Below are 16,075 nucleotides of genomic sequence, written 5' to 3' on the forward strand. Positions count from 1 at the left end.
CAATGGCGGCGGGTGGGGAGCAGGTCTATGCGACGGTGCGTCCCACTTCCCACGACCATTGACCAGTCCACCGCTGACCCTGGGCTTGATTTCCTGCTGCAGCTTCTTCTGAGCGACTCCTACCTCCCAGGTACGCCCCTCAATCGCCGCCTCCCAGGGTCGCAAGTGCTAACCCAGGGCTCCAGGAGCTCTCGTCCTGGCACACTCGTTACGCGATGCTCGAACCACCAAGAAGCTGGCCGTGTTGGTCACGCTCGACTACGTCTCGGCCGACTCCATAACCCAGCTGCAGGTGAGTATGCGTGTCTCCAGCTATCTATCCCCAGCTGACCGCGCCGCTTGTTGTCGTAATTATTAGGCCGTCTACGATTATGTGCTGCCCGTCCCGCGCATACGCAACGCCTATCCGTCGAATCTGTACCTCATGAACCGCAGCGACCTCCACTCCGCCTTTACCAAGATCAACTTGTGGAAGCAGGCCCAGTTCTCAAAGATTGTTTACGTCGACGCCGACGTCATTGCCTACCGCGCCCCCGATGAGCTCTTCAGCATACCCCACGCCTTCGCCGCCGCGCCCGACATCGGCTGGCCCGACTTGTTCAACACGGGCGTCATGGTCCTGACCCCCAACCTGGGCGACTACTACGCCATGATGGCCATGGCCGAGAGGGGTATTTCCTTTGACGGCGCTGACCAGGGCTTGCTCAACATGCATTTCAAGAACAGCTACCACCGCATCAGCTTCACTTACAACGTCACCCCGTCTGCCCACTACCAGTATGTCCCGGCCTATCGACATTTTCAGTCGAGCATCAACATGGTTCATTTCATAGGTGCCAACAAGCCCTGGTTTGCCGGTCGAAATGCTCCCCACGGGACGTCGTCGTTTGATGAGATGGTGGGGAGGTGGTGGGCCGTCTATGACCGCCATTATCGAGTACAGGTAAACCATCCCCAACTCGTCGATTGCGGTCATTTCACTAATACATTCCTCAGGAGGTGGCCCATGCGCCTCAAGAAACTCCATCTGGAACGGCATTCGTGCAGTATTTTACCAAGGGCGAGTTTCAGCCACAGGCGGCCTCCCCTATATCAACCACCACTGAGGGCTTTCACCACCAACACCACCACCACCACCATGATGATGAAGCTACTGGGCATCATGTCGATTCTGCACAGATAAGTGGCACTGATGGTTTCGATTCCCGCCCACATATCGCCCCTCACGTTGATGTTGAAGTTTCCTCGGGGACACATGCTGAGGCTCCATCGGAGCAACATGCTATTGCGCCCCCTGCCCCGCAAGCACCATCCCCAGAGTACAAGGAGCACAAGGCTGAGCCGACCCCCATGCCAATGTCTAGTTGGGATGCTTCAAGGTACGTAACGACTCTGTTGTAGCCCAGTTTCGAGCCCTCTGCTTACCCCTACCAGACAACCCCCGCCTCCCGACTCGAAGCCGGAAGCAATCAACTTCCCATCTACTCATTACGCAATGTCTCAAGATTTCGCGCCTTTCGTTCCTCCCCCGCGATACCCTAGTCCCCCTAGGAACTTGTGGTACGAGGTACCAAAGGAGCCACCTACACAGTTGGGTCGGGCACCAGAACCAGTGTTTCCCTGGGAGGGTCACCAGCCACGGCCCTCGCGGACGTTTGCCGGAGCATCTGAACCAACTCATGCTATAGGGTCGCTCGCCGAGCCACAGGGTGAGCCTCAGGCCGCAGACCAACCGCACGCTTCCACTGAGCCATCTGTGACAACCCCCGTATCGATGGGTGCTAATACTGAGCCTTCAACTCCGTCAACCCCAACGGTGAAGGTTCACCCACCCCCATCCGAACCTTGGACGTCTTTCCAGTTGAACAATGCCTGGGACGAGGTCCCAGAAATCGGCCGCTATGTTGAGGGCCTCCAGAGGCACCGCCGGGGCAAGAGCCAAGGCTCAACCGCTGATATTCCCTCGCCACTCGGAGTTGGAAGCCCCCGCAGTGGTCGGAAGCCGGGCCTCAAGCTGACCGACTTCCCCAGCGAGACTGAGCGGCCGAGCTTGCCCGTCACCCCGGCGCCCATAGCCCGACCGTCCTTCTGGGGCCATGATGAGGCCGAGGCGGCAGCTTTCGAATCCCGGGAGGCCCTTCCAGCCGCCGAAGGTGTGCCGGCACAGTCAGAATGGGTATGTGTCCATGGCAGACGATGGATGCCCACCGACTGCTTGTGCGACTTGGCTGACTTGATGCTCCCGCACAAGGATCCGGAAGTCCAGCTCCAGAAGCTTGCGAGGCAGCAATATGAGCACCTGCTCCGCAAACTCGGTGGCGGGGACTCAGGGAAGGCTGGCGATGCCTCTGGGCACGTCATTCCGAAGCGGCCCTTGCCTTTTGGGTCGGAAAACGTCACATCACCGACCTACGTATCTGCGGTGGCGCCCCCCAACGTTGCCCGGCCCAGGGCCGTTAAGCCGGAAGCATCCGCGACGGGTACGGGCGTGAGACAAACAGCCCCCCTGTCAACTAGTGCTTCAGCAACTAAAGGCGGACCCCAAGAATCAAGCTCAGAAGGTCGTGCAGCCAAAGACGATAGCAGCGGGCCGCTACTCGAGTCTCCCCTACCACGGACGGGGGGTGCGGGCACGGGACCATAATGGGGAAGGTCCTAGGGAGGTCCGCGGGGGAGTTCGCAGTGGCATAGCAGTGTACAATAGGTTACCTCAGGTAGTCTGGTCTTGTTTTCCCTTGTTGTTCTTCTTCTCGCCCTCGTCTTAGCATGCATAGCGGCATGACCATGGCGCTTTTAGAGGAAGCATTCGGGTTTTGGTTTCAAGGAGCATTACTTATGAGACAGATGATAACCCATATCGCCTTATTTCTACGAAACCCTTCCCTCTTCAATGCCATGCCCTCCAGCTGTCAGTACATGTTAACACGTCTAGACAGCACTAGAAGGGTCCGAGGGGGGACCTGTGATTTGATACCTTATCAATCAATCATAAGACTTGCATTGGCAGTGCTTGGTCTGTATCCCTAAAAGCCACCAGCAGGAGTGCTGTATCCCAGAAACGCCGTCATCAAATTTCACTACGCTTGCTCGCATAGACAGACACGTTTCCTCCCTTGTAGTCAACACTCGACGTATATACTCTCCTCACATGTATTCTACATGCAGAGAATCTTTACTCCCATTTTCCAACAGGCGCAGCCATTCCCTTGTTTTACTCGACATCTCCATCATCTGAGGAGGCCTCCTCGACGGTAGCGGCTTTCCCTTTCCCCTTGTCGTCCGATGTACTCTCTAGTGGCTGCGGGACACTTGAGACCGAGGCGGGCTCATTACCCAGAGCAGCCGAGGACGAACGGTCATTGCTTTGGCTTCGAGTCGTCGCCGAATCAGCCTGGGATGTCCCCTCGCTCACTTCAAGGCGGCTGCTCCCAAAAATCTGCGTGGAGCTACCCCAGTTGGGTACGACCGGACTGGGGCTCACAACGGGGGTAGGCTCCATAGCTGCTTGGATCCGTGCAGGGGGCGGGCGGGAACCAGTAGTGTCCGATGCCGTCTCGCCAGATCTAGGGGTGCGAAGGCTCCCATCCCCCGGCAAGCCCACCTGGTCGGTGTTCCCGGTGTGTTCTCCGCCAGCAGCTTGTGAAGGCCCCGGCTGAGGTGATGGTTGCCTGGGAACATGAGAGTTGTCGAGCCGTTGGAGAGGCATCAACGACCAGCCAGGGGGTAGCACTACGCCTTCAGGAAGCTCGGGGCTGCCGGCAGGGATGGCTGTGGTGTACCCGGATGCTCCATGTCGACCCAAGATCGGGCTGTTGATCCGAGGCGGGGCGCCAGGAAACCCAGGCATTGCAGGCAACTGCCCGAAGGGTGTATGGGGGAAGAGCCCGGGATTCTGTGAGATAGAGGGCGGTATCGGCAAATGTGGCGAGCTTCCTTGCTGTCCCTGAGATTGCGATTGATCTTGCTGTTGCTGCTGCCGTTGCCGCAGGCGTTGCAACTCTGCCATCAAGAGCTGACTAGTCTGAAGCTCCTGCTGCCTATGCTGAAGAGACTGCATCTCATTCTGGAGCGCCTGCTCTGCCTGCTGGAGCAGGCTTGCGACAGTCTGGAGATTGTCCCCAGAAGGGTTTGACTGGGTTGTGGTTGTGGTGGCTGGTGGTCCTGCGACCTGGTTTGCAGCTCCTGGTACTTGCGGAATCCCAAATTGACGACCGAGCTCTCGAACCTGTGCCCCGTTTGCGCCAAATCCAAGTCTAAGAGGTCCTAAGTTGAAAATTCTAGGTCTGTTTTCGGGCGGTTGCACGTGGTCCTGCTGGGGATTTGGCTGGCCTCGTGCGCCGTCTGGAGGATGCGCATCTGCACCTCCGGCCGGTGGCTGCACAGGAGGTTGGGGACCTCTGCCCAGTTGTATCCGCAACCCAACACCACGGTTGCCTGGAGTAGGTCTGCTACGATCAGACGTGACGGGGCTTCTGCAAGTCGGGCACACCTGCTGTCTCTCAAGCCAACTCTTCAGGCAGCCCAGATGCAATGTATGTCCACATGGAAGCTTCTTCGGGCGAGCTCGGTCAACAGCACCAGGGTTGTTAACCGGGTCCCATGCTCGCATTTCTTCTCGGCAGATGATGCAGGTGTTCTCTTGCGAAAGCTCCTCTGCCGTAGCGTCTGGGTAACGGTTCATCTCCTGGATAGCCCGGCGGTAGCGCAACAAGGCGCTCAGTCTCTTCAGGAAGTCACGCGAAGTCATGAACAGGTCCCTAATAATGTGTATGGGTAGTCCGTAGAACATGAGAAGCATGAAGAAGAACGCGATATAGATGCCGAGTTTGATCATATCTAGAAGGCATGTCAGCTGGGGGGGTCAGAATGTAAAATAGAGAGTCTTACCGGTGAAAAGATCAAGCCACAGCACCCATTCGCCTTTGGCTGCCCATCCGGGAACTTCAATATCCATTTCATCAACGTCGTCTTCGCTGGGGAGAGGTTCCTGGTCTGCAGTTGGCTCTTGTCCTGAGGCGGCGGCTTGCTCTCTCTGTCTGATCATGGCTTCGCGTTGTTCCCTGACCTCTTGCCTCCGCTCCATCAATCGCTTTCGCGTCTGCGTCTTGATGATATTCTGCTCCGCAAGCGAAAGAACATAACGCACACCCGTTCGCAACGATGATGTAGACAACACAGCAAATTCGAAAAGAAACATAACCATCATATTAGGTCGAGCCTGTTGAATGACCGTGTTGATCGTGTAGCGCAGCAGCAATATATCATAGAGGAAGCTGAAGGCGAGGGAGCAGCTCAAGCGCAGATGGAACAAGTGGGGGTTGGCAGGGGGTTGCTGTTCAAGCACCTCGACCCGGCCATCACCAATCCAACCCCAGACCTTGCCGCTCACGAGCGCAGTGAACATTACAAGGAACCATGCACCTATTTCCTCCCGGAATATCGTCATGGCAAGGCATGTTTCAGTAATAGCGAACCAGGCGCGCTCGGTGAGCTGTTCGATCTCGATGGCTCGAAGTCGTCCGAAGCATAGTCGCGTCAGGCCGTAGAGGAAGCTGCTGTATAAGAGCAATGTGAAGTTTACCAAAACCTGCGATTAATGCTTAGTGTCTGCCTCCATGATTGAGTGGGCTGAGGCGAGTTGCATGACGCACCAGCAGGCAGAAGTTGCTCTGCGACAGATATACCATAGCCGAATAAAAGTTGGGCCTCTGATGAAACGCCGAAAGCACGACAGAGCCCGCGAGGGCTGTCGACACCTAAATCACTGTCAGTCTAGCTCTTCTATTGCTTAACCGAAAGGCAGGATATCTTTGGCGAGGTTGGATCGTAGCCCTCATCGCTCGTAGGATAGCTTACCCCAGCGTACCAGCCTAGCCGCATCTTAGGCATCGGGAATGAATCGTAGGGTCGGGGGAGGGAGTATTAGCCTGTGCACTTCTACAGTCCCATCTTTGTAGGCACAAACCAACGTCGTGGATAGCTTGTCGATTCTAGACACGGGACAGATGATAGATGCCCGTTGACAGCTAGTTTGAAGCCACGTTCAAACGTCGCGGACCCACGTCGTGATGACGCAGCAGGGGTTGCTGAGTGACACGTGACAGCAACGAACCGACCTCAGTCCCCGTCATTTACCCGATGCGCTCAGGAACCATGATCCGATCTCCAGATCAATACTAGGTATTAGCCTGCCCAGTTGGATCAAGCTGGACTACTCATACTAGTAGTACTTGAAAGTGATATTACTGTGGCCATGAATGTGCAGGTAATTCCGACCGTGTCAGCCAAAATATGCTTCCCACCACACCTCAATCGTATGAATTGACCTAGTCCAGGTCACGAGGATCATCATTGAACAACTCTGACCAGTTGCTGTATTGGATCTTCCCGGGTTCATCCTCCGCAAACAGTCCAAAAACCTAAAGAGCACCCCATGCAAACTACAATTTACCAGCAAAGAACGAGGGACGTCACCCGGGCAAGGACGTCCATGCGCTCTATTACGAGTACAGCTTCACCTCCATGGGCCTAGCGGCTAAGTAATTCATCGGTGTCAATATGGACAACTACCAAGACAACAACCACAAAAGGGACGGCCGTAGCCGATTTCGAAGGCAGTTCCCGATGAACGTCAGGTTCCGCAATCCCGTGGACAGGAGAAGACGCGGCTCAGTCGCTCCGCAAAACAAGAAGTCGGGTCGAGAAGATTGGGGATCCGGCCTCAGCCGTTCATCTAGAGGCGATTCGCGACACGTCCCATTGAGGATCCGCTGATCCAGGTTCGGAGGCGGACCCTGAGCGGGGTCCTCTCCCCTGTCCTTTTAGTGTCGATGGCGGCGATGGCGCTGCTAAGCCGGCGAAACCACAAATCCCATCCACCCATGACCTCCTCGTACTACATACATAGCACATAATAGTACGGATAGTACTACTAGGTACTTGTGTGGAGTACTATTATGGGTTTAAATCATGGAGCCATCTGGTGATCTGGCCATTCCCTGTCTCTGTCTCTGCCAACGCAGGTCGGGGTGCGAGACAATGGATACGCATGTACGTACTCTGTACGGATACGAATCCTCGCAGTGGTCTTCGGCTTTGCTCTGCTCGGTGCCCCGCCGCGCTCTTTGCGGAAGCCATTCCGCATTTTAGCGAGACCGCAGGACCAAGTGGCAACGGGCGAGTGCGAGTGACTCCGGTCAAGGTCGAGACCACAGCGGCCCGTGTCCATTTGGCTACAGCATTCATTCATTCCTGCCGAACCCGCTTTCAGAGGATGGGAAGGCGCTCGGACTTTGACGTTGAATGTTTCTAGGCTCTAAAACCTCCAATAAGATCCGATAACAAGCGACTTGTCCCAGACCTCCCAGACCTCTCAGACCATCCATCACATTACAGACGCCCAATAATACACTATGACCAGGCCCCCGTTTGCTAGTTTCTGTACGTCCTGCCGGGTCGCAGCAAAAAATGGGCCAAACTATCCGTACATCCTCATGGCGTTTGGTTTCAGGGGAATGCTTGATGTGGACGTCTCGTGGAGTCGTGGCTGCATCTCGGCAGGCTGACTCTTGGGGGAAAACGCCTCACTGTGGGGAGGAGTGCCGATGACTGGAGACAGGCCCCCCAACTTACTTTACAACACTGTTAACTTGGGCCATATGCAAGGGAGGCGGCAGAACAACCGTTCAGTCCACTCCCCTGTGGATTTGCGGTGTTGAAGGATTCACATATCATCGCAAAACGCCCACCCATTTCGATCGATATGTGGGTTGTATTCCGTCGGAAACAGGGGATAGGACACGCCCCTGATTTGAAGGCTAATAGTAAACGAGGCGAGACGGAACCTTTTTGCTCCGGCTTGCCTCTCTCATCCACGATCGTCCTTGCCCGGAGACCCAAGTTCATTCGCGTACATATTACATCTGATGACCACAATTGTGGCTGCATCGCCAGGATCCAAGAGCCTGGTGTTAGGCATCCTATTGTCTCTTCAATCATCAACCCAGAAACGCCTTTTACAGAGTCCCCAGGTTGCTGGACTCCATGGATGTTTGGTGCCGCGATTGCTACTCGTACTACCTAATCCTCGTAATCTCGCGATGACGCTAGGTTGGTCTGATGTGCCAACCTCCGAGTACGAGTATGCACTAGCAAGTAATTGCCACCAAAGGACGATGCGACTCGGGGCCTCCACCCATTTGCTAGGCCTTCTTCAGGTTCGGAGCAAACCCTCTTGACCCAACGCAATGGATGATTGGCGCTGTGCCCGCTTCATCCCGGATGACAATGGGTCTCCTGTTCCTCCCCTCCGAACCCCTCGTCCCCTTTGGGACATGGGTTCGCCACTTCGAAAGCACCATGGCAGGTGAACGTTCCTTCAAGGGGCCACGTGTGGAAACCAAGGATCTGTGGCAAAGACGTCCGCCACGCGGGATTTATGATCCTACTCAAGGCTAGCATACACGGTACGTACTCGTATTGAGCGGCCGACATGGGCTAATCCAGCAGACGAATAACCCACAGTGACGCGCCATCTGATTGTCCCACGTGGTCTGGGGAAACTGAATGTGAGTCGTGTGGAATTTAAGAATAACGTAAGTCACCACTTGAGCGTTTAATCCCCCGGTCGGCGGGTATCGGACAAACAATCACATTAGTTGAGGCAAGTAAAGTCTGATATGGTATATACTATACCCAAGACATTCGGGGGGTGCGCGGCCTTGTTATCATCAAGGAAAAAGTTGTAACTCGTATTGTTCTTGGCCCCGTTGAACGCCTAGCAACAGTTGGTAACTAAATATCACACCAGTACGTCACAAGGGTTTCTCAGAGGTGCACTGCGATATAGAAACCTTAATTCATACCTATGAACAAGGTCAGGGCAACAGAGTCCACGAGTGTTCAGTCCAAGTCAGCCCTACAAACATCATCGCACAGTTCTCTCACACCCTTAGCGTATTACTTCGTATGTAGGGGTTTGCGTCCCTTGCAAGTCCGGAACGGAAATTTCTCAACTTGCCCTTGTTTCGGCAGATATCGTCCAGTTTTTGAGGACCACCGAGCTTGCTTAACAAGATTTACGAGCACTGCCCATGCTACTATATTCTCATAGACAACCCCTGGACCATACTGAATGCAGGAATATAGACCCGAATACATCCATTTCTATTGTGATTGTTGTGATTAGAGCGTTGGTTGTGTTTTACCTGCGTTCGATCGCACCTATTGTAGTGGTGTTGCGCGATGTTTGACGATAAGTACTAGGTAAGTAGGTATCCGTACTGAGTACATTGTAGTATAAATATTAACACTTCAACGGGGACCAATCCATCAACACCAAGCGCCTGCCTAGGATAAATTTCCCACTGGCTTTTAGTAAAAAGGTCGAGATGTGATTTCCATTTCACCTTTTCGGTGATTAATACTACTACTTATTACTCGAAACAGGTACAGGTATACGTACCCTAGACCGGGAGTACGAGGTAATACTAAGTACCTTGATACTTACAAAGCACCCGCCGGCCGATACATGGTATTTTATTTCAAGCGTATTTCTATTTTGACCTTGTTTCTTGACTGGCGCAACTTATACCTCTACTGCTAATTTATGGAAGTTGGATATATATGATTGGGTTCCTTTTGGCAAAGTGGAAGGTATCAGGGCTGCCCTTGCTCAGAAAAATTAACGGTCGGACCGTCGCTTTTTCTATAAGGATGACAAGGGATTCAAAGATGTCAAATGTCAACTAAGGTACTTCGTACGGCCGAAAAAAAAGAAGAAAAAAAGAAAAAAAAAGAAAGGGGCTCCAAGCAAAACAACGTGGCGCAATCGAGATCCAAAGAAAGGACTGCAACAACGACACCAAGTGATTACGCCATCATTAAAACGGATCAAATTCAGCATAATGGGATCGCTTCCTTTTTTCTTCTTTCTTCTTCTTAATATGTTCAACTTGCTCATTTCTCAACCAGACCAGCTAGGCTGCTACTGCTAATTACGTCGTACTGCTCCAACCTCGGCGGAACAACGAGGGATTAAGCTTGTCAGCAATACTCGTAGGATGGGTACCGAGTGCAGGATCTGGTATTGGAGCCCTGGCCCCTGTCTTCAAGGTACCCAGCGTCTTGGCGAACAGTCAACGGGGTGTGGTTGACCGTTTCTGAGCCGTGGAGACGCTTGATCCGCCATCATGGAGTTTGGCTGCTTTACCCAGATCTCGGTAGCTTTGTGGCGAGTGACCTTCACTGGCTCATCTCCGAGGACATGCAAATACTACCAATAGTAGGACGGAGTACCGTTGGTTCGCTTGGCGCGGTGCCGCGGATGCGATAATACGGTATATACGAGCCGTCGATGGAGACCAACATTTGTATTTCTTAGGACCTAGGATCCACCTCGGACTTGGACAGGGGTCACAGTTGCGTCCGACTTGGGCTTCCGGTTGTCAGGGCACGCCGCAAAATGCGAGAGCCGCCATTATGCCCATACTCGTAGTATTATTATTTTGTACGTAGTACTCCGTACTATTACGGAGTACTAATAAGTAAAAGGCACGAAGATATCAATGGCAATATGTATACGTATTACTGCCCTAGATAGTACTACCACTGTTAAGTAGTCGTATTGCGTATTATGGCAGATCGGAGACGCTACGACGTAATAGCCACTGTCTCAAGGCGACAAAAGTGTAACCTTGGTATTGATTTTCGTCCCTCTTGGAGGCTCGCGCATATTTTAGGATTTCCCATATTATCCAACGTTCCGAGAAAGCAATGCGACGGGAGAGACAAGACGTGAGACAACAGGCCGAAATCGTTCATGGCAGCTCTTTGCCGCCTGTCTCATGCTGAGTCCTCCCTTGGATGTGCTGCGAGTACAAGGAGTATTCGTACGAGTAGGTATTCTGCTCGTAGGACTCCATCCCTCCAGGTCAAGGGCACACTGATTTGACAACCCGGTCACCAAAGCCGGGCGTCCCTGCGCCTAGGCCACCTATCCCGGAATTCGCAACCGTGACGACACAAATGGGGATAGGGGCGAGGTAGACTGCACGCAAGTAGGTGAGCCCTAGAAACAACTCCGCGTCATAAGAATTTGAACTGCATTACACAGTTGTAGACATGTTACAACACTGGCAAAAAAAAAAAAAACTAAAAAAAAACTGTCTTCGTCTATAGTGGGCCTATTGCTGGCTGTGCTGTCAAACAAGCGGTGGCTAGTATTACTTTCGGGGAAGCCGATGTGGGCTGTTCGGCCGACCAATCGGGCAGTACTTACATAGTAGTGCGAAGTACTCGTACGGATACTCGTACGGATTAATAGGCGCGCGATCTCAGGGGACCTTTGGATTGCGGGACTATGGCTACCTACGAAATAGTAACACAGTCTTACACGTACATCATAGTACTACTACTAGTATTTGGTACGAGATATTCATGGGAAGTATAACGTATACTGTGACACCTATTGAGAGAAGCTTCATTTCCCGTCCCGTGCTGACACCCTTTCATAGCAATCTTAATTAATATCTGCAGTATATTTCGTACGTCGTAGTGGATATGCATGGAGACGAAGACCGGCTTCAAGGAAAAGGAGAACATAGTAGTGTACGGGAGTAGGTAATTATTATTATCACAAAAATCCAATGTTTACTGATCGTGGGCCCCCGTTGGGGGATCTGTACATAAGGCGAGGCATGGGCTCACGGGGGCAGAGATCAACATACCAGGGGTAGCTAATCTTGTCAACCTGGTGCCCCTGCCGTGTTGAATGGACTGTCCCACTGTTACCTGGGGCTTGGGTTGTTGGAGGCGGGATGCCAATGACAATTGGTTAGGTATTGAAGACTGGCAATGTCCTCTGTACGTGTGTGTGGATAGGTACGGACTAGTGTCGTCTACGAGTACATAGTACTTCGTACCTCGAGTCCCCACGAGGCGGCCGACTGGAGGAGCCTCCTCTGACCTTATCGCACTGATTTCCTAGTTGGGGCTAGGGGGGGGGCGGCATACACGCCGCTCGGACGCCAGGGGGTTCGGAGCACCAAAGGAACATGGTATTTTCGTGCAGGTCGCACCTCTGGATAGGTACCCGAGTACGTACCAAGAGACTTGTGGGGGCCTATATGCAGCAATCTCTGATTCTCACTGGCGGCCGGGGCCCGTTGACTTGGCTCTGGTCCGACTAAGTGGAGGGGGAGTGAGGCTATCGATATGATCCGAGGGTGGAAATGTGGGTAAGGACTTGGGATCGGACACATCATTTTCTGGCACCAATGAGCGTGAGATACGCTCAGCCCTATGGCAATGGCTGGCTCTTTGCCGAGAAGGGTGTCGCTGGACTGGACAAGTGACAGTTGTCTCGTCCTCAGTCTTCACAGGGTCACTGAACATTGCCAGCCACTCCGCATGGGATAACTAGCGCTGCCGTCTTCTAGTCTAAGGGGTCGTTCGACGGTAAGCCACGGTTGGTCGAGCACGAGGGACTCGGCCGCTGGATATCTATCCGTACTACGTGCTATGTAGCAGAATGTAATGATATTATTTTATTGCTACGGAGCACTACTCGAGACGATTGTCTGTTGTGGGCCAAATGCTGACCACCACCTTGCTGCCATGCTCATGGACAGGGGATGATGCTCAGGACAGGGACCGAGCCGTGGTCCGACCGCCCGACCGACCCTCAATTTTTCTGCGAAGCAGATCTTGGACTCTTCGACACCTTGACGGTTGACAATCTCATCCCTCGGTTGACCACGTTGTAGGGGAGGAATGCGGGAACTTTCTTTCGTGGGTAGCACTCAGCAGACGGCATGGGAATCCTTTGCATCATCGAAATTGCAATCTGCAGCTCTGTTGCAATCTGCCGCACCGGCTGTGGCCGGTGACCATGTCGAATCTCTGCAGCATGGCGTGCCGTGGATGTCTTCAGAAGATGCTCCGTCAAAGTCGCTGTGCATAGTAGTGCTCGTAGGAATACTGACAGTACTTGATGGTCCCTTGGCAATCGATGACCATCGCAGTGGGTGCCTGCAATGTCGGCGCACAGAACGTGGTGTCGTGGATTCGTGGACTCGTCTCGCAGGGCCGTAGGGCTGAATTTGTCGCCGGGGCATTTCCCCGACTGCAGGTTGGCAAACCTGCAACGCCACTCGATCATTCCTGGAAGAGCCTTTGCAGACGGCAAAAGGATGCCACTGTCGAGACCAGGGCCTTGGTCCATTGGCCTGGGCCGGATCTCGCCATGCACGGCTCTTCCCCATTCGTGCAAAAAGGTCAATAGTAATATGTCATGGACGGGCACCGCCGCCCGAGTGCTAGAGTGGCCGGGGCGGGCTTCCCGGCTCTCGACATTGCCCGACATGCAAGTCATCGGGCAGACGAGCGTTGTCAACCACTAGGTGGTATGCGACTACGAGACTACTACTAGTCGCCCCCAAGTCCCCCAACGCCACGCCACGTCGCACCCAGAGAAAGGGGACCAATCACCAAACTAGCGACGGGGAATGCCGAAATGGCACTTTATTGCTCCCAGCCAGTAGGGAGCCTGGGCCTTGGGGGCGTTCGCTCTCGACGAAGCACTGTTTTTGTTTTTGCGGCCATGTCGGCGGCCAACAGGGGCATCAACAAGGCATCAAGGGCAAGGGCCGTGATTGAATGGATGTTTAACGAACAGGGGATTTGGCATAGGGCATGCCGCTCGTGCATGGCGGAGATTCGATGCTCTCTCTACCTACTACTGGGCTGGGCGAGAAGCTCTGGGGCCGACGTCCTTCGGAGACACGGAGAGCACTATGACGCTGATGCTGCGACGCTGCAACGCTGCAATAGTACTGCAACGCTAGGAGGCGAGCCTGCCGAGCCCCATGCGGCCTCTCATCGTGGCAGGTACTCGGACACCTACTGAGTACTAGTACTTACGTAGTATCCGTGGTACTGCTAGTATGTGCGGATAGTAGGACTCGTAATTACTACTGGTATCCGTACTAGCAAGGGACTGATACCGTCGGGTCAAACATGTCGAACTTGTCTCTGGTGGATCGCACTGACTGATCAGGTGGTGCTCCAGCAGTGTGGATAGCCTTGCACCGTCTTCACTGGTTCTTTTTTTATCTCCCACGAACACCACCGCCAATGCAGGATTTGGATTTGGCACGCACGGGTCCAAGTTGGAGAGCTTGGACTCTTGGAGAGCCTTGGACATGAAAGGTGGGGGTGGTGTTGGTGCAGGCGTATCTTGGCCAATCATGGGCTGTTATCGGTGACCCGCAAAGGCTTAGCTAACACTAATGCCCCCTTCGGGCTGCATGTCTCGAAATGATGTCGAGACTTTCCCTGGCTCCCGCACTAGGGAACCCGCGTCTTGCCCATCATTTCGGCCCAGGAACAGCTCACAGATTCGCAGTTGAATAGCGAAGCGGATACTTATTCGGATAGTCGACCCGGAACCGGTGCTGCCATGTTTTAGGTGATATCCCAGCAAGAGTCAACCCTGCCAAGTGGCCCACGTTAGTCCAAGGCAGTTTTTGTCTCTACCGCCATGATCCATCGCACAACGGCACGCCAGAACCATGACAGGCACGTAATAATAGTACATCCTGCGGATACTGTTCACCGTCCCGTTACTGCGGGATGTAGGGAGAATGTAATAGGTAGTGAGCACAAAGGAACCGCGGCAGATGAGAAGAACGGTCGCACATGGCAAGAGACTCCCGCCCTAATCTCTTTGACTCTCTCTTTGGCGCTTGGTCACATGGCCGACTGGCCCGAACTGAGGTCGAAGGGGTCGGATCATGGGCTTCCCCTCCGGGTCATACCATCTACTAGTGGTATGCAATATATGTGTAGTTGGCGTTGCTTGTCTTGAAGCCATCGAACACCAGCACGTTGCTGGTCTGCAGGGTCCAGACCCAGTTCGGCCCTCCATTACACGTACGTGCCAAGCCCTCTGACGCTGACTCCTTGGAGACGAGCCGTTGCGCGTATTATCCGTGCACACAGCAGCACCTCAGTACATGTGGCCTTCGAAGCCTCGATACGTACTCGTAGGATTCTATGAAACGCTGGAGATTGTCAGCAGGCTGCTGATGCGGTCATTCGCCGCCCCCCTTCCCCCAAACTTCGAAACGGCAATGTGAATCATTTGCGGAGGAGGCTGAGTCGCCCATTACCTGCTACAAGGATTGGGTGCACCTCTCCGTCGGAGACGGGCCAACTTTCGCCTGGGGCGGGCAGATGATGACGGTCTCCCCCCAAGCTAGCACGGACGGCGGAAGGCATCACGGGGCTCACCCAGAAACGGCAGAATCTCGAGGGGCGCGCGCGCCGGCGAGATGGGTGAGACGGTGAGACTTGTTGTGTGTGTGTCCTTCTCCCCGGTTCGCGTAGGGCCGTAGGTTCGCATTGCGGGGACGCCGGTGAGCTCATCTCAACGTGGGAGCGACCTCCAACAAGGCCTTGTCGCAGACAGAGACATGTGGCTACGGGCGGCCGACAGGTCTGAGGTGTGAGGGCACTGGAATGAGCCGGGACCGGGAAGCGATACTATGTGGGCATGGATATCCGTAATACTAATGTATATTTGTACACATTTCTACTAATTAGTATGTACCTTATTATTATGCTCATCTTCATTACTTTGTAGAGATCACGAGATGGGGACAGCAGCCACCCAAAAAAAAAAAGCAACAATCTATCTTGTGGTGCTATGCCGCCAGTCGTTCGGCTGGCACTGTCCAGCTACTGGACGCCTTGGGATGCTGCGAACTGACCTGTGTATTGGCAATGTGCATGGACACGAATTTCTACAAAAAGCTAGGCTTGTACCTGGGCCAGGGAAAGAGGCCGTGCGAATGTGCGAATACCAATTGCTCGGTGCGCGGCACCACAAGGGCGCATTAATACAGTAATTATTGGCAACTTCTCTGGATGTTGATTTGCCGATTTGCCGGCGTCACTTGATAGTGTGTCTTTTCTTTGCTTTTTTATTGCTTGGGCGCGACTGCACCGCGCAACTTGGTCGCTACTGTGTGCTAGCGTGCAGGGAATAAAAATAACTCGATGCTGCAACGCTGCA

At 53.7% G+C, this 16,075-nt stretch overlaps 2 protein-coding genes across 2 annotated transcripts; one reads left to right on the forward strand and one right to left on the reverse strand.

Annotated features, from left to right (window-relative positions):
* Positions 1-2: 2 nt before the first annotated feature.
* Positions 3-2,644, forward strand: GLG2 (glycosyltransferase family 8 protein; the record flags this gene model as incomplete). Its single annotated transcript, XM_083192909.1, has 5 exons — positions 3-35; positions 103-130; positions 186-292; positions 359-943; positions 1,862-2,644. The coding sequence occupies 5 exons, from the start codon at positions 3-5 to the stop codon at positions 2,642-2,644; spliced, it is 1,536 nt and encodes a 511-aa protein (XP_083051966.1).
* A 1,619-nt stretch (positions 2,645-4,263) lies between these two features.
* On the reverse strand, positions 4,264-5,889 carry HRD1 (E3 ubiquitin-protein ligase HRD1; the record flags this gene model as incomplete). Its single annotated transcript, XM_083192910.1, has 5 exons — positions 4,264-4,434; positions 4,490-4,836; positions 4,888-5,587; positions 5,652-5,756; positions 5,857-5,889. The coding sequence occupies 5 exons, from the start codon at positions 5,887-5,889 to the stop codon at positions 4,264-4,266; spliced, it is 1,356 nt and encodes a 451-aa protein (XP_083051967.1).
* Positions 5,890-16,075: the final 10,186 nt, after the last annotated feature.

This window comes from Amphichorda felina, assembly GCF_050947745.1.
Source record: "Amphichorda felina strain 45539 chromosome Unknown scaffold_3, whole genome shotgun sequence".
In the NCBI taxonomy this organism is placed as follows: domain Eukaryota; kingdom Fungi; phylum Ascomycota; class Sordariomycetes; order Hypocreales; family Bionectriaceae; genus Amphichorda; species Amphichorda felina.